Raw genomic sequence first — 26,312 nt, forward strand, 5'->3', positions numbered from 1 at the left:
GCCTGCGAGCTCAAGCAAAGAGCACCGGACAGGTTTCCTGGACCCGTGGTTTTTCCCATGGCAACCAGGGCAGCCTTGGGTGAGCCACTAGGCCACCCTGGACCTCGGTTTTATCATCCGTACAATGGGAAGCAGGCAGATTTGGAGAAGACCAGAGCCTGGCAGTTCGAGAACTAAACTTTGCCCAGAGGCCTTTCTTAATTGACTAGTAGGGTTTGAAATTTATTGGCAACATTTAAGAATAGAGAAAAATCTAGAATCATGGCCCTCTCTTTTTTTTTTTTTTTGTAATGGCAAAACTCGGACTACGCTCTTGCCAGACAAAATAGGCTGTGCCAAGTCGCTGTGGGGGCCCCTCCGTCTCTCACTACACCCTGCTCCCATCCCCCTCGGCTGGCTCCCCTAGCTTGTGTCTACTTGCCTGGCCCCAAGTGGGTTTGTGACCCCAGACTCCGTGATCTGTAAGGCTTTAGGCCTTGACTCATCCCAGCTGCCCCAGGGAGGCTGGCCTTCATCCCAGGGAAGGGAGAGCCATCGGGGACCTGCCCAGAGCCACCTTCCCACCTGGACCCTGGCTGGGGAGAGGCACATTCCTTCAGCAACCTCCGGGCCCAGGCAGAGCAGAGCACTGTGGAGGAGACCCCCACCACCCCCACCCACACAGCCCTCACAGCCAGAGCCAGTCACTCACAGCTGTGGTTACCCGCGCTGATTTCTGTTTTAAAAAATACTGCTGGATAAACAGTGAGGGAAACCCGAGCTCTTCCCACACCACATAAATCCCCGGTTTGCTGTCCTATCTGGTTAGCTGGTTCCCCGCCCCCCCGCTCAAATAATGGCACTGCCGCTTCACAGGGGAATGCTACAAAAGTGTACCCCGGGAAGTGGGGGGCGGCTCCAGGGTCTCCCAGACTTGAGCCCCAACCAGCCCCATGGCCACCCTGCTTCTCTCGTTCAGCACTCACTGCCCCGGGGTGCTCACCTTTGTCCTCACTCCCTCCACCTGCTCACCCTTCCTCCTCCCTGCTGCTTTGTCTCATTTCAAAAGGCCTTCAAGGGAGACCTTACTGGGGGACCCTGAACTCTAACTCCTAGATAGCCACCCCCAGAGGCAGACCTACCTGATGGCCTGCCACCCCTCCCCCTGGCAGGCTCCCCAGAATGCTCCTTCCTTCCAGAGCCCTGGGTCAAAGTGCACATATCTTGGCTCAGAAGGTTAAGGCCATCTGGGTGGCTCTGTGCGTTAAGCCTCTGCCTTTGGCTCAGGTCATGATCTCAGGGTCCTGGGATTAAGGCCCACATTGGGCTCTCTGCTTAGCAAGGAGCCTGCTTCCCCTCTCTCTCTCTGCCTACTTGTGATCTCTCTCTCTGTCAAATAAACAAATAAGTAAAATCTTTAAAAAAATAAAAAAACTCTTTAAAAAAGAAGAAAGTTGGGGCGCCTGGGTGGCTCAGTGGGTTAAGCCACTGCCTTCGGCTTAGGTCATGTTCTCAGGGTCCTGGGATCGAGCCCCACATCGGGCTCTCTGCTCAGCAACGAGCCTGCTTCCTCCTCTCTCTCTGCCTACCTCTCTGCCTGCTTGTGATCTCTCTCTGTCAAATAAATAAATAAATAAATAATCTTTAAAAAAAAAATAATAAAAAAGAAGAAAGTTAAGGCCCTGATCCTCTCTGGCTCAAAGATGAGTTTTGCCTCAGATGAGGGTTGCTGGATTTGGGTGGGGCAGGGAGGGGGCGCGGGAAGGATCCCCAGTGAAATTCAAATTTCAGGGAAGCAACAAATAATATTTAGCCCAAGTATGTCCCAAATATTATGTGGAAAATACCCACTGGGCACCCTGTATTTTCTCCAGCTGCCCTACCTTAGTGACTTTCTCTGAAGAGAAGGGGCTCTGCCAGGGAAGATGAGGCCGGGTTTGGGGGGCCAGCCTCCCTCGAGGCTACGGGTGGCCAGGTGACAGGTGCTGGCCAATGGGGCTAAGATCAGTTGTTGACCAGCACTTCCAGAAAGCCCCCTTGAATGGGGTAGAGAGATGGGGAACTCTTGTCGGTCCTTCCCCCTTCCTGCCACTTGAAATGCCGACGGGACAGCAGAACTCGAACCACCAGCTGGATGAGGAGACCCTCGGAGGCAGGAGGCATAGAGAGTGACAGTGCGTGTGGCCCTGATGACGTGGGTGAATGGCTATCCCCAGCTGGACAGCCACCTCAGATCCTTTTCTTGGCGATAATAACAGACTCTGTGTGCGTTTCCCCTTCTGTTATTCTGATAAACTTGGGTCTCCCTACATGACCCAAGTTCCCCTGTCCCTTCCCTGTGGGGGGCCCCTCCCCATCAGGGACACCATCCTGCCCCTGTGCAAGTCAACAGGCACCCCAGCTCCTTCAGAAGCCCAGAAAGGGCCCTGTTTCTGGAGCACATCTTGAATGTCTGTACCTCCTGTCTTCAGTGAGCTGCCGCTGTTCAGTTGGGGAAACTGAGGTCACCTGTCCTCCAAGAGCCAGGGCTCTGACGCAGGCCCCTGAGTGCATTGTTGGGTTTTCCAGTCCTCCGCCCACAATCTTGGGAGCAGACAAGTGACGGGCAGCACCAGAGATAAGCGCACAAGAGAAAACTTTCATCCAAGGTGGCTAGCTCTGTTGAACTCGGTGTTTTCGAGGCCGTAGGGAAAGACCCGGTCGTTGATTCCCGAGGGTGGAACGCCCCGGTCCCACCTTGCAGGCTTTGCAGAGGCATCTGTGACCATCATGAGAACTGTATTCTGGGCTTTATTCCCTTCTCTCCTGACCATCCTATTATCTGAATCTCACAAAAGCCCCATAGAGCAGTAACAATCGTGCTGCCTCAAACCCAAGAAGCGGGGCAACTGGCTGGCTCAGTGGGTTGAGCGTCCAACTCTTGATTTTGGCTCAGGGCGTGAGCTCAGGGTGGGCTCTGCCCTCAATGGGGAGTCTACTTGAGATTCTCTCTCTCCCTCTCCCTCTGCCCCTCCACCCTACTCCCAGGCACTCTCTCTCTCTCTCTCTCTCAAATATATAAAATCTTAAAAATAAAAAGGCCTTCCAAGAAGCCAAGGGTATACACATTCCAGATAAATCCCAGGCCCAGGAGTAAACACCCTGATTCAGAAACATTTCTGCCATATTCAGAACTTGTCTGTCTCCTGTCCCATCCTTAATGGAGGAGGAAGGAAAAGTTTCTCCCCACTTTACAGATGAGGAAACTGAGGCTCAAGTAATAAAGTGAGCTGCTCAAAACCATGCCACTTACTCATGGCTGAGCTGAGACTTGAACCCAGACTCTCCTGGTTCCCAGGGCCAAGATCATGACCTTCTGTTGGGCTGCCATAGAAGAAGGTATTGAGGGGTGCCTGGGCCGCTCAGTGAGTTGAGCCTCTGAGACTTGGTTTCCGCTCAGATCATGATCTCAGGTGCCCTGCGTTGGGCTCCACGTTCAGTGGGGAGTCTGCTTGGGGATTTTTCTCCCTCTTCCTCTGCCCCTCCGCCTGCTTTCTTTCTCTGTCTCAGAATAAATAAAATCATTCTGAAGAAGAGGAAGAGGAAGAGGAAGAAAAGGAGGAGGAAGAAGCGGGGGTAGGTATTGAGGGGCTAGGCTGGGCCATCTTCACCCTCCAAGAAGACGTGACCTGCCCAGCGCTCTGGCAGAGTAAGGAAAGAGAAGGCACAATGAGCCTCACCCGCCTCACCCATTACCACCAGCCAACTCTGGTCACAGACATCCGTTCATGTAGCCCCCAAACAGCCACACGAGGCTGGAACTGTCATCTCCCTCTTGCCAGTGGGGAAACTGAGGCTCAGAAGAAGGATGTGACCTGCCTGAAACCGCTGAGCCATTGAAAGGCCAGGCCCTGCCTCACGCCCAGCCTTCCGCCCCCAGACCCCAGGCTCCCTCCCCAGACACCCTGCGGCTCCAGGCACAGGTGGGTGGGGTGGCCCAGCACACAGGGAAGCAGGTCCGGTCCTTGGCGCCAAGGACAAGCCTGCTTGTCGCGCACAATGGGGGAAATTCCAAAAGTTCCTTGGGATGGCTCAGGTGTGGCCGACCATCCTCCTGACGCACGTTCTTCCTCTTCCTCCTCCTGCCACCCCAACAACAACCAGAAGCGGGGTCCCCTCCCTTCCTGAAAACCCTGCTCCCCTTGGCCACACAGTCACAGGGCTTTTTTTCCACAAACAGCCACTTCCATCCATCTCTGTCTGGGGGCCTGCGGGGCCCGGAGGGGGAAATGCTGACTTGGAGGAGGTTAAAGGTGCTGGTTCCCGGCCTTCATCTAACAAATGGGCTGCCGTGAGGGGAGGGACTGTTGTTTTTTCCTGGCCTCTGAAGAGAGGCCTGTCAGGAAGATGTAGAGGCCTACGGGGGCCCCCTGGCCGCGCCCTGCGGGGTGGCTGACAGACGCAGGCAGCTGCTCGGGCGCCCGGGTGCAGGGGGTTGCCAGGCCTAGCCGAGTGCACTGCACCCCTGCCGTGCCCCTCTCACTGCACCCCTGACCCCTCGGCCCACCCCTTCCTAGAGGCCAAAGGCCGTGGCTGGGCTTCCCTGGGCTGGGCCTCCCTGGGCTAGGCTCCCCAGGCCAGCTGCAGAGGCCCAGGAGTCCAGTTACAACCGCTGGGAGGTTTTCCTGGGGAAGCTAACAGGCCAGGGCTTCCTCCCAGCCTCCTGTGGATTCTTCTAGAGCCCCCCACAGCCAGAAGCCCCTTGAGGGACTGCACAGGCTGTGAGGTACAATCTCCTCAGTGCTCCTCCCTCACAGTCTCTTTTTGGAATCCTCGAGTTAAGGAGAAAGAGATAGGTGAATAAGGGACTGTGATTATCTATCACCTTCTCAGAGCTCCACTTCCCAGAAATGACTCCTTTAGATTCTCAGGTGTTTGTGGGGTGGGCATTCAGCAGGGCCAGAATTCAGCGGGGTTCAGAATCCTGGGTCCTCCAACCTCCCGGCTGTGTGTCCCCGGGCTTGTTACACAGCCTGTCTGTGCTCCCAAGTCTTCTTCTGAAACTCGGGGCTGATGAGAAAAGCACCTGTCTCACAGTGCTTTTATGAGGATCCCTTGGGGGAATATTGTGTGGTGCTGAGGTCTCTGGGCGAAGGTCAGCAGAAGAAATAGAAGCTCAGAGAGAAGCTGTGACTTGTCTCAGGGCATGTCGCTGGGAAGCGGCAGACCCAGGATTTGAACCCGCACCTGTTGAAATCCACAGTCCACGCTCCTTCCTCTGCGTCAAGCTGCCCCAGACGGGATGCCTGAGGGCAACTCCCAGTTCTGCCTTTTCTTCGCTGTGTCCCTCTGACTAAGCCTCATTTTCATTTGTAAAATATTGAACATAATTCTTAATTGACCCATAAGAGGAGAGTCATGAAGTCCAGAGGAGAAATGTGTGTGTAACAGCTAAGTCCCCGGGCAAAGCAGAGAGATGAGTCTGATTCGTGGCAGTGATCCCATCTCCTCTCCTGGTCTCCAACACCATGCCCATTCCAGAAGCCCAATGCCAGTTTCATGAAGAGTGCGTGCGCGGCCTCCAGGCTGCGGGGCTGAGGCCCTTGGGCCCTCCTGGCATCTTTGGAACCAACCAGCACGCAGTGATGTCCGTGCCCATTTCGGCCCTAATCCCGCTGCTCTGGGCCGTGGAAAGATTCAGTGGGAGGGGAGCTCTGGCCCGTGTGCTTGGAATGTCAACCTCCCAGAAATTATATTAACCCTCCTGAGCGACCAGCAGGGCATGGGGATCAAGTAGACTGACGAACCAGTTGAAAGGGGAGTTGGTCCTCTTGTGACAGGCACGGGCCAGGAAAACCACATGATTGTTCTCCAAAGAGAACTCCTTTGGGAACGAGCATCCCTCTGATTCCTATTTCCACGCCCCAGATTCCATAGAAGCTGTAGCCTCGGGGGCCGGGATAGGGGAAGCAGGTGGGTGGAAGTGAGGGGGCCCTGGAGAAAGTTCCAGAACCTTATCTAGGAGCCTTCTCTTTGCCATGGAGAAAAACGACTTGAAACCCCCCTAGCGAAGAGTGTGGCTAATTGGCATGTAAGTCGGGGTTAAAGAACGGAAGGAAGAATCTGATTGTTTTTTTAAGTTACTGAGAAAGTGAGAATGTCACTTGGGGCAGAGAGAAATAATTTTTTTCTGGACTGTGTCTTTATGCTATGGACCCTAGTGGGCCGCTGAGACTTGCAAAAAAAGATTTCTTTTAATCCTCCTTCCTTTTTGCGAGCAGCAGCAGAAGGGCCTTTAAATCAAATGCAATCAGCAAACTTGTCTCTTGCACTTAGTTCCCGCCTCACTCCCCGGAATTTGGCACTTGACGGATTCTGGATCTGACTTAAGGCTTTTTCCAAATCCAAGACTTGGGGAATTTTGTTAACAGCGCAATAAAATAACTTCATAGCATACGGGAGGCACATTAAAGACGTGGTGTGTGTGTGCTGTGCTCTCTCTCTCTCCTTAAAATTAAAAAAAGAAATACAGACAATGTTTCTTTAAAAGTCTCCATCTGCAAATCCCATTAGATGTGCATATAAGGTTTCTGATGATTAATAGTTCCCTGCTCGGGTTTTGGTTGGAGGGGATCTGTGTGTGTGCTGGTTAACCCCTCCCTCTCCTCTCTCACGTTTCACTTCAGAAATTTGTCACTCTCTCCCCACCGCAGGATTTAAAAGTGTGTCTCACAGCCCCCGGGGCCGGCCCTCTGCAGCCACTTGCTTTGGGCTCCAAGACAAGCACTCATCAGCGGGTGCGTCTGGGCTGCCACAGTGAAAATGTTTAGTGTCATCGGCGACCCATACACATCCAGGGGACCCCACTAACGCACGCAGGCTGGTGTGTCGGGGGCGGGGGCAGGAAGCCTGGAGCAAGGTCTGACCTAGGTGTGTGTGTGCGCACACGTCCGAACAGCTGACCACACGTGTGTGTACTTGAAGGAGAGACTTGAGTTTTGGTTTTTGTTTTGGTTCCTGGGGTGAATTTTCTGCTGAACGTTTCCCCCTTCTTATTTATTTATTTATCTTTTTTTTTTTTGCATTTTTAAACAAATCTGAATATAAAAAAGTGTGAGAATCCAAACTTTGAAAAGACCGAGGCGCACAGCAGCGGACGGCAGATGGATCCCGTGGCCAGCAGCTGTCTGAGGCACCCCCAGCCCCCGGGTCCCGGCTGGGGCTGCCTTCGAAATCCCCACGCTGAAGCCAGTGGGGGCTCAGGGCTGCCCCACTATCCGCCAACGCCGTTCTCCTTCCACCAGAAACCCGACTTCCCGGCGACAGCGGCGGCAGCGTACCCCGACTTCTCGGCCTCCTGCCTGGCAGCCACCCCACACAGCCTTCCCCGGGAGGAGCGCATCTTCACTGAGCAGCACCCCGCTTTCCCACAGCCCCCCGACTGGAACTTCCCCATCTCAGAGGCCCGGCGCAGGCTCAACCCGGGCCCAGCTGGGGGCTCCAGGGAGATGGGGGCCAGCAGCCCAGGCCTGGTGGACACCACGGGAGGCCCCGGCGAGGACTACGAGGTCCTCGGGAGCACTGCCCAGGAGACGGAGAAGAAGTCAACCAGACGGAAAAAAGAGAGTTCAGGTATGTGGCTGAGGAGCGGCTGAGCGTTCCTTTGCTAAGTGGCTGGCCCTCTCTGAGCCGAGCTGCTCTGACCATGAATTGCAAACAGTATTATCTAATCTATCCAAAGATAAGAGTTGCCTTTGGGGTTTCTTCTACTCAGAGCTCTAGGACTCTCTGGTCACGGGGGTTGTATCTGGGACCCCAGCACTCCCGGACCCCAGGAAGATTATGCTAGCAAGTGAATGAAATAAGATCCACAGAGATTGGGAGGATATGTGGGATGGAGCCTCGGTGCAGGGCTGGCAAGGGCTGGAGAGGGCTTTCCTGAATTCGGGCTGCCTCTGAGTCATGCTTCTCCCTCTGCCCCCACCCCAAGTCCCCCTGGCAGGCTCCAAATGGTCCCGGAGCCAAAGGGTTTGCTCACGGGGTGGGGGAGTCCGCTGAGATGGGAGCTGGGAGGGCTAGGAGAACCAAGGCTGGAACCCCGCAGTGTCAGAGTCAGGACCCTCTGTCTCCAGGAGCCTAGAGGCAGAGAAGCAGGCCTAGGGCTGAGACGGGAGAGGCAAGGGGGGGAGCAGATGGAGTGCAGAGTTTTGGGACAGACTGCCCATGAGGTACCTGGGCCAAGAGGGCAGCTCAGCATGCTAAGGTCTGGGCAACCCCCAGGGGGTCCTCCTGAGGGATCACCAGCCTTGGGAAAGTCAGGGAGGCAGGCAGCCAAGGGCTAGGCCTAGACCTCAGAAAGCAGGCGGTGCCAGCTCGTCGCCAGAGCCCCAGAGGCCAGAGGATGGAGCCGGCCTGCTTGTTAAGATCCCAGCTACCGTCCCTCTCCTCCCTGTGGTGGGGACGTGTGTCCTCATCTCTCCATGGGGCCCTCCTGCCTTCTCACGTTGCCCATTCACTTTCTGTCTGGTGTCCTCCTGACAGCTGCCCCCGGAGCAGTCTGTCTGTCTGAACCCGGAGAGGGCTTTCCTCGCAGGGCTAACCAGCAGCAGGCAGAAAACGAGAGTGCCAACCAACCAGCAAGAACACGCGGGGCTTTGCAGAGCACTTCCCGTGTAACACAGATGTCCCAAGCAGCATCTTTTCGCCGAACACTGGCCAAGGCTGGGGAGGGGACGGGGTGGGGGTGGGGATGGTGCAGAGATGAATACGGAGGTCTCACCCCCAGAGGGCTCAGACTGAGAGGGAGGAGAGGCCTGCGGATGCCTGTTGGCAGTGGCTGTGCTAGGCTCAGGGATGGGTTCAAGGTGCTACAGGTACAATCAGGGAGGGGTTGAAGATGCTGCAGAAAACACACGTTAGCTCCTCGCAGTCCCACTCGAGTGCGCGAAGTAAGCCCAGCAGGTCTCACCAGTATCTCTGCCCTGTACGTGTGGAAGAGGGGGGACAGAGAGTTTGAGGAGGATATTGCCAGAACAGGGTCTAGAGAGCGCCCCCCTCATCTGGATTGGCCCAGGACTTGTCTGGGTCTAGCACGGAAAGTCCAGGGTTCCAGGAAACCCCTCAGCCCCAGAGCCAATCAGGATAGCTGGCAGCCCTGGAATCAAGTTCAAGCTTGGACCTCAGAGCCCAAATCCCACACCCTTCAGCAGATTTCAGGCATAGTCCTCATTTTGAAATATTTGATCTCCATGCTTCAAGAAGCCCCTCCCCGTGCTCACCGGGGAGGGCCACAGCCTAAGAGGAGGGCCCTTTAAATCCCCAGTTGGTTAAATCCTCCACTCTTCCTAGCCCCAGCTGGAGATGTGCCGAGATGGGGCACTTTCTGCTTCTCCTCGCCAAGGGGCTCTCAGCGACTTGGCTGTGTGCCTGGCTGAAGAGCTCTCCCCACCCAGGCTCCTACCGCCCGTAGCCCCTCCATCTCTGCCCACACCTCCATTGGTCGCATCTAGCCCCTTTCCAGGGGCCTGGGAGCCGAGGCACTGGAAAGCACAGGCAAAGGGCTGGGCTCAGGCATAATCATTCTGCATTCCAGCAAGCCTCACATGGGCCTTCTGTCCTTTGGGCCGGTGGTCCGTGGCACCACATTAGGGAGGGAGCATACATGCCAAACAGCTGGACATCCCAAGAGCACATGGACACCTTCCACTGAATGTCCTGCAACTCTTGGGGTGAGGTGAGGTGGGGGGCCGTTCTGATCCAGGAGCGGCCCCAGGAGCAGCATCAATGGCAGGAGTCAGGCAGAGCACGGAAAGCTGGGTTTCATTCATTCTCTGGGATTCCAGACCCGCTCTGTGTTCAGCATGGACATCTTTCTGTCCCCGCCTGCTGCCTGAGTTTCCTTTGGAACTGACCTGGAGGGGAAGGAGGTAGGAAAGATCAGCTTCGTAAGAGCCTGAAGGGAGGGAAAAGCGGCTGGGGGGGGGAGGGGGGGGAGGCAAGGCCCCCAACCAACTCTAGGCTTCTGGAATCCAAGAGACAAACCCACAGAGAACCCGCATCCCACTCCACCAATCCCGAGCCACCGCGTGGAGTCTCAGTTTAGACTTTCGATGTTTCGTTCCTCACGGATTGGTTTGCATTCATTTTGATCTCTTAAAACACTGCATTAAAAATATTATTTGTCTTGATGACTGCGGGGTTTTGACACCACTCACATTTTGCCACCCAACGTGAGTGCCTCGCGTGCCTCACCGTGGCCTGTGCTATGCTGTCTCTGAAGATTAACCAGCCATCCATCAGAAATGTGTTTTCCATAGTTCTTCAGGGGCAGATCGACCGGTGGGCCTGTCGGCACCACAACCTTGGGCTGCAGGACTTTGGAAAACTTCTTAATTTTTTGGAGCCTCCATTTTCCCAGCTGTAAAATGGGTTCCTAACAAAAGCACCTTCCCTACAGAGTCACTGTGAAGTTTGAAAGCAGTGACCCGTGAGATTAGCGCTGTGCCTGGCACGTGGGTTCCATAAGGGGCAGTTCTGAGTGTGATTAGGCCCGTATTTCCAGAACTAGCCTTCAGAACAGAAGCAGGGAGGGGGCGATCAATGAACTGAATATTTCAAATACACTGATTCAGGAATTCCTGAATCTGGGGTATAAGACCTTGGAACTCCTTGCAAGCATCGTTGGTCCTCAAATCCAGTTATCATTTAAGAGATTGGAGCCCAGAGATCTGCTGGAGAGGCTGGCGGGGTGAGGTGTGCCGAAAGGCTCCCGTGCCTGCTGGCAGAGGAAGCCCCAGCTACAGAAAGTTACTGGAAGTTCGATTCAAGAGGAACGTTCTCTCTTCTCCCCTCTCCTTCTGCCAGCCCCAGCTGCTCCCCTGTCATTCCCACTTGAAGTGGAGCTGATTTGCTCAAGTAAATGACTAGGAAAGCGGGGGTCCCTGGCTCCCACTCAGAGACCTTCTGTGGGTTCACAGCACAGAACTGATTTAGGAGACCATCACCTCAAACACGACTAGCCCCAGGCCCTTGGGTGTTAAAGACGCCTGCTGGCAGGGACAGCTGCGAGGCCACTGTTGTTTGCCCCCGATCTGCTGATCCGTCTCGCTACCGTGGTTGTCTTTAATTTATGGGAATGAGGGATTTCGCGGTGATTTCCTGGCGGGGTTCAAGGGAAGGTCGCTCATGATCCGCCTGGCTGTAGGTGAATCCGATCGCCCACCTGGGAGAGCCCCCCGTGCTTGGGCTCAGCCCTGCTCGCCTCCGGTGCTCTCACTGTACTCTCCCTGCCTTCCTCAGACTCGCTTTGTCCTGTCCCCTTCGCCTCCACATGGGTGCCTTCCCAGGCTTACCCTTTCTCGATTTCTCCCCTATGAGATATGATTCCCCACCTGCCTCTGCGTAGCCACACGAGCCTGCAATTGCTCCTGAGGTTTATAAACTCTCCCCAAATCGGCCTCTTTCTCCCACCTGCTGCTGCTCCCCACCCCCACCTCCACCCGTCCTGCCTTGCTTCAGGCTTCCTTCCTGTCCTTCTACTCCTCTGCCTATGGAAGCCCTCATTTTATCCAGCCCAAAAGCCACCTCCCTCCAAGAATGTCTCCTCTCTTTTTTTTTTTATATGTATGGCTCCACTTGTCTCTAACATTTCAGTGAAAGCTGTTGAAAACGTTGCAAGTTTTAGTTTTCACTAGAACCTGTCCTGATTTTCTAAATAGATAGCTCCTAAATAGATAACTTCATAAAGGAGCTCTTCTGAGATTTCTTACCATGGAACATCTTGTATTTGAAATCTCCTCTTTTAAAATGATGGCTCAGTCAGGGGACCGTGTGACTCCTGATCTTGGGGTCGTGAGTTTGAGCCACATGTTGGGTACAGAGAGTCCTGAGAAATAAAATCTTTGAGAAAAGTAAATAAGTGAATAAAAATTGTGATAAAAAACATAACACAAAATTTACCATCATAATCATTTTTAAGTATATAGTATAATAGTATGAACTATAAGCACACTGTCCTGCAACAGATCTCTAGATCTTTTTCATCTTATAAAACTGAAGCCCGGGGCGCCTGGGTGGCTCAGTGGGTTAAGCCTCTGCCTTCAGCTCATGTCATGATCTCAGGTCCTGGGATCGAGCCCCACATCAGGCTCTCTGCTCAGCAGGGAGCCTGTTTCCCTTCCTCTCTCTCTGCCTGCCCTTCTGCCTACTTGTGATCTCTGTCTGTCAAATGAATAAATAAAATCTTAAAAAAAAAAAAACTGAAAACCTATATCCATTGGAAAACAACCCACCTATTCCCTCTCCCCCAGGCCTAACAAATAATGATCTATGTTCTAGAAGTTTCTTAGAGTTAGACTACTCTAACAGGTTTTTAGGTTTTTAGTCTGCCTGAGGCTTCGCAGGGGTGGTGGCCAGAGTAGGGCTAATGCGGGACAGTACCATTATACTGGTTGAGGAATAAATAACCAGCTCGCTTTGCCTTTTAATAGCAAGTATTATTAAAGACTGATGTAAAAAAAGACTGAGACTACTTTCAATCTTTCAGACAAGTGGAATCATGCAGTATTTGTCTTTCTGTGATTGACTTATTTTACTTAGCACAATGTCCTCCAGGTTCATCTGTGCCGTAGCAGAGAACAGGTGTTCCTTCTTTAAGGCCGAATAATATTCCATGGTTAGCACAGACCACATTTTCTTTATCCATTCATCTGTTGATGTTGCTTCCATGTTGGGTTGCTTCCAAGTTGGTTATTATGAATAATTCTGCAATGAACATGGGGGTGCCAATATCTCTTCAAGATTGGGCTTTTGAGTTCTTTTGGGCATATACCCAGAAGTGGAATTGCTGGATCCTGTGGTAATTCTATTTGTAATTTTTTGAGGAACTCCCCTACTCTTTTCCATATGAGGTGATATCTCATTGTGGTTTTGATTTGCATTTCCCTAATGCTTGGTGATGTTGGGCATTTTTGCATATGCTTGTCAGCCCATTATAGATCTTCATTGGAGAAATGTCTGTTCAAGTCCTTTGCTCATTTTTCAGTTGGATTGTTTGACTTTTGTTGTTGACTTGTAGGAGTTCTTTATATATTCTGGATATTAATCCCTCATCAGTAAATGGGTTGCAAGTATTTTTCTCCCACTCTGTAGGTTGCCTTTGGATTCTGCTGGTTGGTCCCTTTGCTGCATAGATGTCTTTAAGTTTAATGTAGTCCCATTTCTCTGTTTTTGCTTTTGTTGCCTGTGCCTCTGGTGTTATATTCACAAAATCATTGCCAAACCTAATGTCATGAAGATTTCTTCCCTATGTTTTCTTCTAGGAGTTTTATAGTTTTAGATCTTATGCTTAGGTCTTTAAGCTGTTTTATTTATTTTTTTTAAAGAGAGAGAGAACCTGCATGGTGGGGGCGGGGGCAGAGGGAGAGAGAGAATCTTAAGCAGACTCCAGGCCCAGCAAGGAGCCCAATGCGGGGCTCAATCTCATGACCCTGAGACAATGACCTGCGCCAGTAACAAGTCAGATGCTTAACGGACTGAGCCACCCAGGTACCCCTTTAAACTATCTTGAGTTAATTTTTTTATATGCTATAAGGTGAGGGTCCAATTTTATTCTTTTGCATGTAGATATCCAGTTTTCCCCACACTATTTATTGAAGGTCGTCCTTCCCCCTCCCACCCCCATGTAGCCTTACCACCTTTGTTGAAGATCATTTGACCATATATGTGAGGGTTTACTTCATAAGTATGCTGTTCCATCGTTCTCTATGTCTCTATGTCATCCTGTTGTGATTATTGCAGCTTTGTAATGTGTTTTAAAATCAGAAAGTGCGGGTGCCTGGATGGCTCAGTGGATTATGCCTCTGCCTTCAGCTCACGTCATGATCTCAGGGTCCTGGGATGGATCCCCACATTGGGCTCTCTGCCCAACGGGGAGACTTCTTCCCCTCCCCCTGTCTCTACCTGCCTCTCTGTCTACTTGTAATCTCTTTCTCTCTGTCAAATAAATAAATTTTTTAAAATATTTTTTAAAAATCAGAAAGTGTGAGCCCTCCATCTTTGTTTCTCTTTCTCAAGATTGTTTTGGCTGCTCAAGGTCCTCTGAGATTCCATATGAATTTTAGGATGATTTTTTTTCTATTTTGGCCAAAAATGCCATTGGGATTTTGATGGGAATTACACTGAATCTGTAGATCACTTGGAGTCGTAAGGACATTTTAACATTATGAAGTCTTCCAATCTGTAAACATAGGATGTCTTTCCACTTTGTAGTATCTTCTTTCTTTTCTTTCAAAATGTTCTGGAGTTCTTAGCGTACAAGTCTTTTACCTCCTTAGTTAAATTTATTCCTAAGTGGTTTTTTTTTTTCTTCTTCTTTTTGATGCCACTGTCAATGTAAATTGTTTTTGTAATTTCCCTTTCAGATTGTTCATTGTTCATGGATTGAAACACTGCTGGTCTTTGTGTGATGATGTTCTATCCTGCAACTTTGCTGAATTCATTCATTAGCTCCGAAAGGGTTTTGTTTTGTTGGAAACTTCAGGGGTTTACATATACAAGACCATGTCATTTGCAAACAGAGATCATTTTACTCCTTCCTTTCCAATCTAGATGCTTTTTATTTATTTATTTATTTATTTTTTTATTCTTTCACCTGAATGCTCTGGCCAAGACCTCCAGTATTATGTTGAAGAGAAGTAGCAACAGGGAGCTTCCTTGCTTGTTCCTGATCTTCGAGGAAAAGCTTTCAGTCTTGCATCATTGAGTATGAGTTTGCCTTTCATCCAGAGTTAGAGCCTATGGCTGCCTTTTCCCTAAAATTGTAGCGTCTGGGGGTCCAGGATGGTATATGATTTGCCTTTGCAATCTTCCTTCCCTTGCACCTACTGGGACATTTACCCCAGAAGGAGCTCATTCACTGTCTGCTCAACAGTCTCCATGACAGCCTGGGGTTCATTCATTCATTGTCTCCCCTTCTTTCCGAGAGGGGCTCCACCGGCTGGACTGAGGGTTCCCACCACGTGTGATGCACTTCTGTAAAATGCATCAAGACTTTTCTAGTCTCGCTCATGAAACCGTGTGCAGGGAGCCCGACTTCGATCATAAAGCCAGCCAGTGTCAGGGCTAGCGCTGGGGTTGGAAAGACACATAAACAGCTGCATAGGCAGGCTGGGCTGACTCCTGCGGGAGACTCCACGGGGTACTAAGGTCAGTTCCCAGGTACTAGGGCCACCACAGCAGCTGTGGCTGAGCAGTGAGGTGGAGACCCACCTTGGTCGGGTGGTTAGGGGATGCTGTGTGGCTGGGCGGCTAGAGGGCCCAGCTGTCCTAGGGACACGTGGCTGTGTTTCCGGGCTAGAGGAAAGGGCACCTTTTTCTAATTTGCAGAGAGGTCTCCTGTGGGTGAGCATCAGCCTTGCCAAGCACCCCTCCTGGCCTTGCTCCCTCTCCTTAGTGGTAAGCACAGGCTGTGAGAATTTCTGGGGGGTGGGGGTTTGCGTCTTAGTCCACCCAGGTTGCTGTAACAAAATACCGTAGACCGGGAAGCTTAAACAACAGACATTTATCTTCTCAGAGTTCTGGAAACTAGAAGTCAAAGCTCAAGATGTCAGCAGGTTTAGTTTCTCTAAAGGCTTCTCTCTTGGGCTTGCAAAGGGTCATATCCTTGTCATGTCCTCTTGCGGTCTTTCCTCTGTGTTTGGGCATCCCCGGTGTCTTCCTATGTGTCCTGATCTCCTGTCCTTGTAAAGACACCAGTGGGCTTGGATCAGGGCCTACCCTAACCAGCGCTTTATTTTAACCCAATCATCTCTTGAATGACACTATCTGCAGACACAGTCACATTCTGAGGTCCTGGGGGTTATTCAACATATTCACGGGGGAGGCAATTCAGCCCATAAACGAGAGGCACAGGGACAAGGACAAGGTTCTAGCAGTGGCACCAATGCTCCAGTTAAAAACTCCTTTATGAAATAGCATCTCACAGGGGTGAGTGACCTCAGAGTTTTCCTGCTCCTGGGTCCCTTTGGCCACTCCAGCTTCCCCACTTAGAGCATCGTTTCTGGCTACAAACAGATCCCGGCATGCTTATCTTATACCTACAGGGAGAAACACTTTTTGGTTTAGAAGTGGGGTGTTTGGCAGAGGAAGGAGGAACGGAGGTGATAATGAAATACACAGACAACGTCCATGTCATTTGGGTCAGCGGAGGGACACAGAGTACCATGCTGGGTGACTCCTACCCATGCCCACCCCGCTTGCTGGGCTGCAGCCTCGTAAAGGGGGCGGGGCAGGGGCGGGGTTCAGGGACTAAAGTCAAGTGCACTGTCAGGGCAGACCCAGAACGTGTCCTGTCCCCATGTGCGGCTTCCGTTCTGTGTGACCTCAGGCGAGTCCCACACCTCAGAGTCCCGTTCTCCAAACAATGATTGCAGTGCCTACCCCACAGGGTTGCTATGGGACGAGATGGGATCATAGATGTAAAGGCACAGCCAGCACTTGATAGCCCCTCAATCCGTTGTTCCCAAACCCACAAAGGAGCCCTCTTCCTTTCTAATTCTTCTCTGGTCCTGGCTGCATCCCAGGTGGCCTGTGCTTTTCAAACCTGGCAAGGCAGGGACCCCAGGACAGAGGGAGCCTTGGAAGCCTGCTACCAGCCGGGCGGTCCTGTGTGTCTGCAGGTTCACCAGTCCAGAGTCCCTGCAGTGCCCACCAGGGTATGGTCGGAGGGGCCCACAGTAGCAGCAGTCCCTCTCGTTCCAACTCCAACCCCAGAACTCCCAGCGAGGAAGAAGCCGGAGTGGCCAGTGTGGAAGGAGAGGCAGGAACTCCACGTTCCTCCTGCCTCCCGGTGAGAGTTCCTGCCCCTCGCTGTCAGGCAGAGACTGGGGCCCCCATCAGGACCCTAGGCCTTGGCCACTGTCTAAACTCAGAGGCATCAGTGCAAAACCTGCACCCAAGCCCGCTCAGGCACCACCCAGATACAGTCTGGAAGTCCTGCAGGAAGTCAGTATCCACCAAAGCAGCAAAATTCTGACCAGCACCGAAGACACCCTTGGGCTCTAAGGAGGTCAAGGGAGAGGGAGCCTCAGCCCTGCCTATCGCCCTGCCAAGCTGGGGACTCAGGAGTCCTGCCCTACTTGCCTTTTCCTCTGGCTTGAGCAAGTCAGGGTATCTGGGCTCAGGGAGGTGGGGATGATCCCAGAGGCAGAGTAGCTCTTTCTTTCTGAGGGCAGGACTCAAGGCCCCTGAAGACCCCGGGAATCAGCCCCTTTCCCCTAGTGCCCTCTCTTTTCTCGGAGCTGACCTTCCCTGGCCTCTGGCCAGGATTCCTCCCCCACCCCCAACCCCAACGCCAGGCTTTGCTAGTTCATGTTTTCCCTGAATGCAGTGGTGGAGGAACAGTGCGGGCAGTGAGGCCTGGTCCCGAAGCCCACGCTTCCTTTGGCGACAGCTGAGGGCGACATCTGGAACGTATAACACAAACAAAGTCCAGAGCTGCCCATACCTCCCCCCAACCCGGCTCAGAAGCTGGCTGCTGACCCCACCATTTCCACTGCCTCTCTTGGCCTTCACCTCTCTGCTCCCCCATTCCACGGCCCCCCACACCCCATCTCATCGCCCATCCATTCCACTCTCCCTCAGTACCACCTAGCTGCACTGCCCCACCCCACAGGAGACTCTCAGCAAAGTCTACTGTAGCACCAGGCATTTCCTTTCCAGAAGAATCGGCTTCTCTCCTAGAAAACATACTTTGAATTCCCCCGCCCATGGCTGGGCTCCTTGAAGAGGCTGGGAGCCCTCCCCAATGGCTCTTCGGGCACCTACAGGAGAGACAAAGGGCCCAGACACGAAGGTTTGTGGGCCTCACTGGGACCCAGTGAGAAAGGAAGCCAGGGAGGTCCTGGGGGCAAATGGCCAACTGTCTCGGGCTGGTTCCATCTGGGTCCTGTCTATTTCGATGGGTTTCACTGCTCCTGAAGCTGAAAGTATTAGAACTAACAAGGATGTCAAAGGCCAGCACTGTGACAGCCCAGGAAGCCACAGACACCGTTTTCAGAGGGTTTGCCACGGTCTCCCCTGCTGACATTATGCCCCAGGGATTCCCCTCCCCCTCCCCGCCCTGGATGCACACACAGGCACACCCCTGGGGCGAGCACAGCCTCCATGCTGGCCACCCCCCTCCCAGGGCAGTGTGACATAGTGGCTGCAGCCCCGGACTGGTCCCAGGGAAGTCCCGCAAGCCCCTTAGTGTCTGGGTCTTCATTTCCTCTGTTCAATGGGCTGATGTGGACCTTACCTACCCCGCATTATACTTAAGAGGACGCAACAGGAAGCAACCTAATTCGTGGAAATGGCTTCCGGTCACGGAAATCTGGGTTTGTGGTCCAGCCCTGTCTTGAGGTCCCCTCTCGCCTACTCCAGGCTCCCCTGTAAAATGGAGAAGTGCCCAGAGATCCGCTCTAAGTCTCTTCCAGTGGTACTTACTGTTCTATGATGCCTACTGTTCTGATACCATAGCATACATGAAAGCCCCCAAAGACATTTACCCCTGGGGAAAAGAGATCCATTGTCAACAGCATGTGGCTTTCTATCTGGTCTTGGAGAGACATTTATGTTAAGCTCTGTGACAATTGGGGAGTAAGGAGACAGGCCTCCAAAAAGGCATGTCCCCCAGAGTCTGTCTGAACTTCCTCGTAGCTCCGATAAAGCTGTCTGCTGACTTTAGGAAGACCCGCCAAAGCTAACAGCTATTTATGAAATCGTTTACCTTGGATGGTGTCAAAGCTCGTGGTGCAGACCACAATCACGCATATGTCCTGTTTGCATTGCTCTGGGCATATGTTTCCCAACACAGCCCCACTGGCCAGCTCTGGCACGGAGGGAGGGTCATGCAGGGTCTGGGGCGGGACGGGGCTCCAGAGCCCGCCCGCTGAGCACCAGCCTCCTCCCTCCATCTTCCTGGAAGAGACACCTGGGCCTCCTGAGAGAGTAGCAGGGCTAGGACAGCTGGGATGGGACTCTGGTCCGTGCTGGTGACTGTGCCTGGAACTATGCCCCCACTGGGAGGCTGATATCGTAGTGACCAGACACAGACCCAAGCAGAGATACCAAGAAGCAGCAGAGAAGGGAAAACAGTTAAAAGGCCAGACGTTGAAGAGGCATCCCTTTCACACAACTCTGGTGGCACCGGACAAACAGCATCTCTAACCTCCACCATGAACTACCTCTGCAAGGTCGTCTCCAGTAGAACCTCTTCTTATGGTTCTTCCAGACAGAGCCTCACCAGCACACGTTGCCCATGGCCCTTTACCTTCTCGGCAGCCTTCCGAGCACAGCGTGTGTAGCTGTTCTTGTTTTGCAAAGGAGGAAACTGAAGTTCAGAGAGCTTGCGAGATTTGCCCAAGGTCAGGGAGCTCTTTCTTGGAGCCTGCTCAGACCCATCTCCTCCATTCAGCTCGGGCCGGGAAGCTTTGCACATCAGTCAAAGACAGAAATTCCTGGGCATAGCCCTGACCTTTGAGCTGAAGACCTTGGAAAGGCCGGAGAGGACCTGGGACAGAGCACACAGCGAGACCCCAGACCTGACTGAAGGGAGGAACTAGGGACCCAAACAAGAATATTTGCAACTGGCGGGGCCTCAAGTTCAAGGCCAGGGGTTCTTAACAGAAAAGAGAGTAGGGAGAGGAGAAGAGGATGTCAAGGCTGCATACTGGGAGAGGACTCTGACACACCCTAACCCCCGTGCTCCTACCCATGGGGAAACTGAGGCCCAGAGTAGGAGGCAGGCACCCCAGCCAAGGTGTACTCTCCTGGGATCTCCTGGGAGGGTAGCGTGCATGTAAGCAGGAAGACTAACCCCTGCCCTCCTCCCAGCCAGAAATGACTCCTGGTTTGTCTTCATCCTTCTTTTCCTATCTTGATGACTATGTTGCAGAACAAAAAGAACCAGAACGTCCATTTCCATTGTCATTGCCGGCCTCCCATACTTCAGGCCCTTTTGTTCATTTCTAACGGTGAGAAGAGGGCTTCTTCCCTGAGAAGCTGATGAGGAACAAGTGTTCTCTGAGTGCCACTCTCCCATTCCCTTTCCTGGGTGATGCCCCAGGTTCACTGACTTCCTAGCTCCAGCTTCTCTGTCCCATTTCCTCTTCTTTCCCATCCTGAAGCCCCCAGTAGGAGGAGCGGGGAGGTGGGCAGGGAGGGGCCCAGTTACCAGTCCAAGACCAGCTTGAAGGGGTCCTCTCCCTACCTCCCCTTGTCTCTCTTGGGAGGCTAATGTGGAGAACTGGGGAGGACGGCTGTTTTCTGGGATTCCATAGGCACGCGTGTGCACCTAAACAGGCCTGGGAGAAGAGGAGTGGGGGTGTGGGCATCAACCCAGGACAGAGCCTCCAGGAGCCCTGGGTGTGGAGACCCCGGGGCCAGCTCTAAGCCTGCCGGATGCAGGAGGACCTGAAGCCAGCACTGACCACCACATCTCCTCTAGTCGGATGAATCTCAGTGCTACACCCCCGCCCAAACTGCTATGCGCACCAGGCAAGTTCCTGGGCCTCTCTGAGCCTGCTTCCTCCTCTGGATACTGAGTAGAATCTAGCAAACATTTAGCAAGTGCTGTACCAGGTACAGTAGCAAGTGAGAGAAAGCAGTTTCGTCCAGGGGGGAGAAAGAGAGGGCTTTAATCAAATTATCACCCAAATCCACACAACGGATGCTAAAGGGGACAATAATAATACCTCCTCCTAGGGGTGTTTTGTGGAAAGGATTAGATGGATCTGAGGACATAGAAGCCTTCAAGAAAGCACAGCGGGTACTACCCCGGCCCCACAGATGGCATCGTGCAGAGTGGAAGAATTGGAAGAATACGTTTTTGTTCAAGCGCTTTAAAGCATTTTCCACACCCAAGAGCTGATCCAGGCTTCCCAGTAAGCCGGGGAAGTAGGTGCTTTATTTTCCCCAATTTCTTGATGAGGCGACTGAAGCCCAGAGAGGTTAAGTGACCTCCTCAAAGGCCCCCAGTGAGGAGATCCAAGGCCTCAAACCCTGACACGAGTCATCTTGGTTTTACACCCGCTCGGTGGTGAAAGGGAAGGGTTGCGAACCACCCTGAGCCCTGGGACCGGAGTGGGTGGGAAATGAGCCGGGTCTCTGACAGCCCGGATGGGCTCCGGGATGGCTGCTCTCCCTCCCCGGGCTGCTCTCCCTCCCCGGGCCGTTGGTGGCCAAGGCCGGCGAACTCGGGGGATCCCCCGCCGGGGTGGGGGGTTGGGGGGGAGGCTGCGCGTCCTTCCCTCCAGCCCATGCTCCCGCTCCTGCTTCCGGAGGGGTCTGGGCCAGCCTTCTCCCGAGCCCGCGGGACAGGCAACCGGGGCTATCGGACGCGCCCCCTTCCTGCCCCGGGCGCGCCTCGGGGGCAGCCAACCCCGACCGTGCAGCCACGCACCTCCGCTTTCTCTGTTTCCCGCCGGGGCCCCGCGATCGCTTTACCGCGCCCCCCCCCCCCTCATCCACAGCGCGCCGGGAGCCGCCACCCCCGCCCTTCTCCCCGGCTCCCGGGCGACTGGGATGGAGACCCTGGAAACTGGAACTCAAGGGACTGAATGGCAAGCAAGAGAGGGAACTTCGGAGAAGGGACCCGGCGGGCTGAGGTTCCCCCACCGGCTAAGCAATGTGGCTGCTTGGGGTGGGGGTGGGGGGAAGGGGAGAGTGGGGGCGGCTTCCCTGTCCTCCCCTACCCCGTCTAAAAGCCCCCACACAGCGCTCCCAGCGGCCCCCACCCCCAGACCAGCCTCGAGACAACAGGGATTCTGCCCCCCACACACACACACACCCGGGCGGGCATGGGGTTCTTAGGGGAGCAGAGGGTGGGGCGCCGCTTTCAGTAAAGCGCCTAACTCTGAGTCACGGGCCTGCAGGTCTGTAAAAGGACAATGAAATGAAAGACTTCCAAACTTTAGAGCCCGGCAGGAAAAGTGGTTCCTGTAGCCGTTCACCGGACACGTGGCCCGCATTGTTAATTGTGTGGGTGTCTTGGTCTCCTTCCCGCGTGCCTCCCCACCCAGCTCCGCGGGCCCAAGTGAAGGAGGAGCCGCCTCCCAGCTTGCTCAGGGCGGGAAAGAACATAGAGTCCCCGTGGGCTGTACAGCACTCTACAGTTTGTAAACCCTTCCTGCGTGGATTTTACTTGAACATCACGTGAGTCAAACTGATTTCTGCCTCTGCCAGTCACCAGCAGGACGAACTGGATGAACTTGAACAACTTGCTTAAACGTCTCTGTGTTTAGTTTTCTGGTCTACACAGCGTGGGGCTAGTACAAGAATTCTCCTGGCTGAGTTATTGGGAGGAGTAAGTGGCCGATACCTGTATGGTGCTAGCTCCCCCGAGATTGAGCCATTGAGCCCCTGCTGTGCCGTTGAGCCCCTGCTGTGTCTAACGCAAAGCCCAGAACTTTCCAGACTTGGCCCCTCCCGGTATCAAAGGGGGAAAGAGGCTTAAGGCAGCACTTCTCAATTTACATGTGCACACGGCTCCCCTGGGGATCTGGCTAAAATGTGATTCTGATTCAGCAGGTCATGGGCAGGGCCTGAGATCCTGCAAGTCTGACCAACTTCTGGGCCCTGCTGCTGCAAAGAAGTGAGGTCTTTAGAGAAGTGGTTTGTAAACTTGATGGTGTGTCCCAATCACCTCAAAAGCTTGTTAAAACAGACTGCTGGGCCCCACCCCCAGAGTGTCTGATTCAGTAGGTCTGGGATGAGGCCCCAGGATATGCATTTCTGACAGGTCTCCGGTGATGGTGATGTCACTGAGGACAGAGAGCCTAAGTTTTAGAACCTCTTGCCCCACAGATTTATAGCCACTACCAATGTCTAACAGGGGGTGGGGGCAGTTGGAAGCTGGATAGTAGAAATCAATAAATAGCCAAGAGCAGGTTCTCGTGCTTTGGGGATGAAAAAAAAGTCTTTGGTCAGGCCGCCGGGTGGCTCAGCCCTTAAGTGTCTGCATTCAGCTGGAGTCATGATCCAAGGGTCCTGGAATCAAGTCCCAGGATCGAGCCCACATGGGGCTCCCTGCTCGCCAGGGAGTCTGCTTCTCCCTCTGTCCCTCACCCCGTTCATGCATGCGCTCTCTCTCTCTCTCAAATAAATAAAATCTTTACTATAAAATAAAAATAAAAACAAGAGAGACAAGGAAAGGCTGCCCTGGCTTTTAAGGACAAAACAAAGGGAACCTCTGCGGCTTCATCTTCCTGTTTGGGATGCTTTCTCCCCAGACAACCAGGAGAACCGAGGGAAACCTGAGGGCGGCAGCAAGGCTCGCAAGGAGAGGACAGCCTTCACCAAGGAGCAGCTGCGGGAGCTTGAGGCCGAGTTTGCTCACCATAACTACCTGACCCGGCTCCGGAGATACGAGATTGCCGTGAACCTGGACCTCTCTGAGCGGCAGGTGCTGTCCGGGGTGGGGGGTCCCCCTCCTCTGGCCATCCCTCCTTCCCTCTGCTCTCTCAAACCCCCTCCCTTCCCACCACTCCTCCCTGAACCTTCTCCTGTGTCTTCCTCCTCGGCCCAGTCCAGTGGTTCTCAAATGTGGCTCTGCCTGAGAATCACGGGCAGAGAGATTAATAACACAGATGTCTGGCATTGGAGATTGTTTGCATTGGTCTGGGATGGAGCCCAGACGTCCGCATTTTTCACAGGGCCCCTAAGTGCAGCCAGGGTTGGAACCTCTGATCTGGTTATTCCCAAACTTGAATGTGCACTGGAATCACCTCAAGCCTTGTTTAAAATGCAGGTTCGAAGGGGTGCCTGGCTGGCTCAGTCAGTGGAACAGGTGACTCTTGATCTTGGGGTCATGGGTTCAATGCAGATTCCATAACTCTGAAGACCGACTTTGTAGGAAGAATAAGTGGGCCTGGGAATATGCATTTCTAGTAAGTTTGCCAGGTGGTTCCTGGACACCTCTAAAAAAACTTCCTAGCCCCTTTGTTTGGGGCTTTCCCTCAGAGCATTCAACCCACACCCATGCTCTAACATGGAATAAAGTATTGTAATAATAATAATAATAATAATAATAATATTTGATATCAGCTTTCAGTTGATGAGGAGCTCTGCCAGAGTGCTTGGTTTAGAAAACTAAGACTCAGGGGCATCTAGGTGGCTCAGTGGCTTAACTAAAACTAAAACTCAGATCCTGCCTCTACCACTTCCTCGCACTGTGACCTCTGGGACACGTCTCCTAACCTCTCCGGGTCTCAGGGTCATGACCCCACCTGGCAGGTAATGCTGAAGCTGAGATGAGAAAATATGCGGACCAGAGCTATCTAAACTGACAAGTGCTTTATGAATGTGCTTGCGGATAAGGCTGGTGAGCCTCTGCTCCCAGACCCTCGGGTAACAGAAGCTAGAGGGAGGAGGGAGGGGAGGGGCATATGAAAGGGGGTGGGGCCAAATGCTAAGGTGACTTTTAGACCCTGTCCCCAGACCAGCAGTCTTTCTGACACAAGGCTAGGGAGACACAAGACAGACCTCTGGGCAGATTGATGTGTCTTCCCTTTTGTCTCCATTCCTGGTGTCTTTGGAGGGGTGGACCAGGACAAGCGGAAGTTCAAGCTGGGGTCCGTGGAAGGCAACCTTCTGTCTTGAGCGCCAATGTGGGAAGGTAGTTACACCTCCCTTGAAATGACCAGGTTCCTTTGCTTCCTCTGTCAGGTCAAAGTGTGGTTCCAGAACCGGAGGATGAAGTGGAAGCGTGTGAAAGGGGGTCAGCCTATCTCTCCCAATGGGCAGGACCCCGAGGATGGGGACTCTGCCGCCTCTCCAAGTTCAGAGTGAGATTCTCCACGGAGAAAGACAGACTGAGGACCAAGCCCCCTACCCAACTACCCACACCCCTGTCCTCACCCCAATCCCGCCTTCACCCTCTCCCACCCACCCCAGGGCAACCTCTCTACGTCTTGCAATAACTCTTAAGCACGAAGCTGTCCAGCATCCCTGGGAGACTGGAAGTTTTCCAGAAAGTTCTATCCAGTTTTGCTCTGTCTTAGCAGCCCCTTCCCAAGGCCTTTGCTTCTCATAGTTCTCATGGAATCATACAGCAGCCCGACTGGACCCATGCAAATCTGGGGAACAGCTCCAGGCACACTGCTGCTCGGGGTGTCTCGGCTGCTGCCCCCTCTCCTGCTACCACCTCCCTCCGACACCAGTGAGCCCTCCTTCAGGCCTGGATACCACCTGATCTGCTGGGAGAGGAGCCTTGGGACCAGCTAGTGACCTGGGAAAGCAAATGCTCCAAAGGAAGGAAATGACTAGAACACACCTACACACACACTCTAGACCACCCTTCCTTTCTGGGTTCTGTATCTGAGGCTTTGGGGAGCCCTCAGGTGTCCCAAAACCCCAGGGAGAATCAGTATGAGGAGAGTTGAGAAGAGAAACTCAGCTGCTGCTCATCAGAAACCCAGTCCAAAGTTGTTGGCTAAGTGAGTAAGTTTGTAACACGGGCTGGAGGAAGACTGTCGGAAAAACAGCTGGTGTGGGTGGTCCCCATGCGGGCCTGTTCACACGGGCTTGACTGCGTGGCTGAGAACAGACCCAGGACAGCTCCTGCCTCTTCGGAGTCAAATTGGGGACACAGCTGGGACTGCTGAGCTGTGCCCCTGAGCCACAGAACAGCTGTTCTTCTTAAGGCCACAGTTTGGGGATTGAACACCTATCCAGATGCTCACATTTTTGAGTTGAGGGCTGGAAAGTGTCCCCCATGTTCTGAGGATGAAGAGATCGTACTAAGCCCTGTGAGTGACAGCCTGGAAATGTGGAACCTTGCTGTGGAAGTAGCCTGTGCTTTCAACAGACTCTGTCTGCAAATGGGGACAAAAAAAACAATCCCCTTTCTCCACAGAATGCATCTGAGCCCTTCCAGTGTGTTCCATGATTGCTGTTAGGACAGGAGGAGCTGCTAAGCTTATGTATGAGGACCACCCAGATCTTTTGGGGTGACGCTCCAGGACAGACGGCCAGACAGCCTGGGGTGACCTGAGCCTTGGAGAGAGACCCCCGTCGGCCTCAGTGCTGTGTCTCCCGATACCAACTGGAGTTGCAGAGGGAGGTCAGCAAGAGTTTGGAGCTCTTGTGTGTAGATTCAGTCACTCAGATGTAAAAAGAACCCCAGGTCCCCATCCTGAAAGGACAACAGCTCTGGAAAATGATTGCCAAATGAGATGGCTGGTTAGAGCACGTGTCATTTTTTTTCTAAAGCATATTTCATATATTTTCTTAAGATTACGTCAAGTTAACGGTGCAAGGTTAATTCACTTAGTAAGAAAACTCTTGGAGAAATAAAATCAATAGAAGAGGATAGTTCT

At 53.1% G+C, this 26,312-nt stretch overlaps 1 protein-coding gene across 4 annotated transcripts; it reads left to right on the top strand.

Annotated features, from left to right (window-relative positions):
- The first annotated feature begins 6,031 nt into the window (after nucleotides 1-6,031).
- Nucleotides 6,032-26,307, top strand: MEOX1 (mesenchyme homeobox 1). 4 transcript variants are annotated; one of them, XM_047708411.1, is made up of 4 exons: nucleotides 6,032-6,049; nucleotides 7,071-7,590; nucleotides 23,226-23,398; nucleotides 24,661-24,971. In XM_047708411.1, exons 2-4 carry the CDS (start codon nucleotides 7,122-7,124, stop codon nucleotides 24,781-24,783), a joined length of 765 nt encoding a protein of 254 aa, XP_047564367.1. In that variant the 5' UTR covers nucleotides 6,032-6,049; nucleotides 7,071-7,121; the 3' UTR covers nucleotides 24,784-24,971. The 4 variants fall into 4 exon arrangements, with proteins under 4 accessions (XP_047564367.1, XP_047564368.1, XP_047564365.1 ...); XM_047708409.1 differs by lacking the exon at nucleotides 6,032-6,049 and adding an exon at nucleotides 6,664-6,888; XM_047708410.1 differs by lacking the exon at nucleotides 6,032-6,049 and adding an exon at nucleotides 6,724-6,755.
- Nucleotides 26,308-26,312: the final 5 nt, after the last annotated feature.

This window comes from Lutra lutra, chromosome 16 (assembly GCF_902655055.1).
Source record: "Lutra lutra chromosome 16, mLutLut1.2, whole genome shotgun sequence".
NCBI classification, from domain to species: domain Eukaryota; kingdom Metazoa; phylum Chordata; class Mammalia; order Carnivora; family Mustelidae; genus Lutra; species Lutra lutra.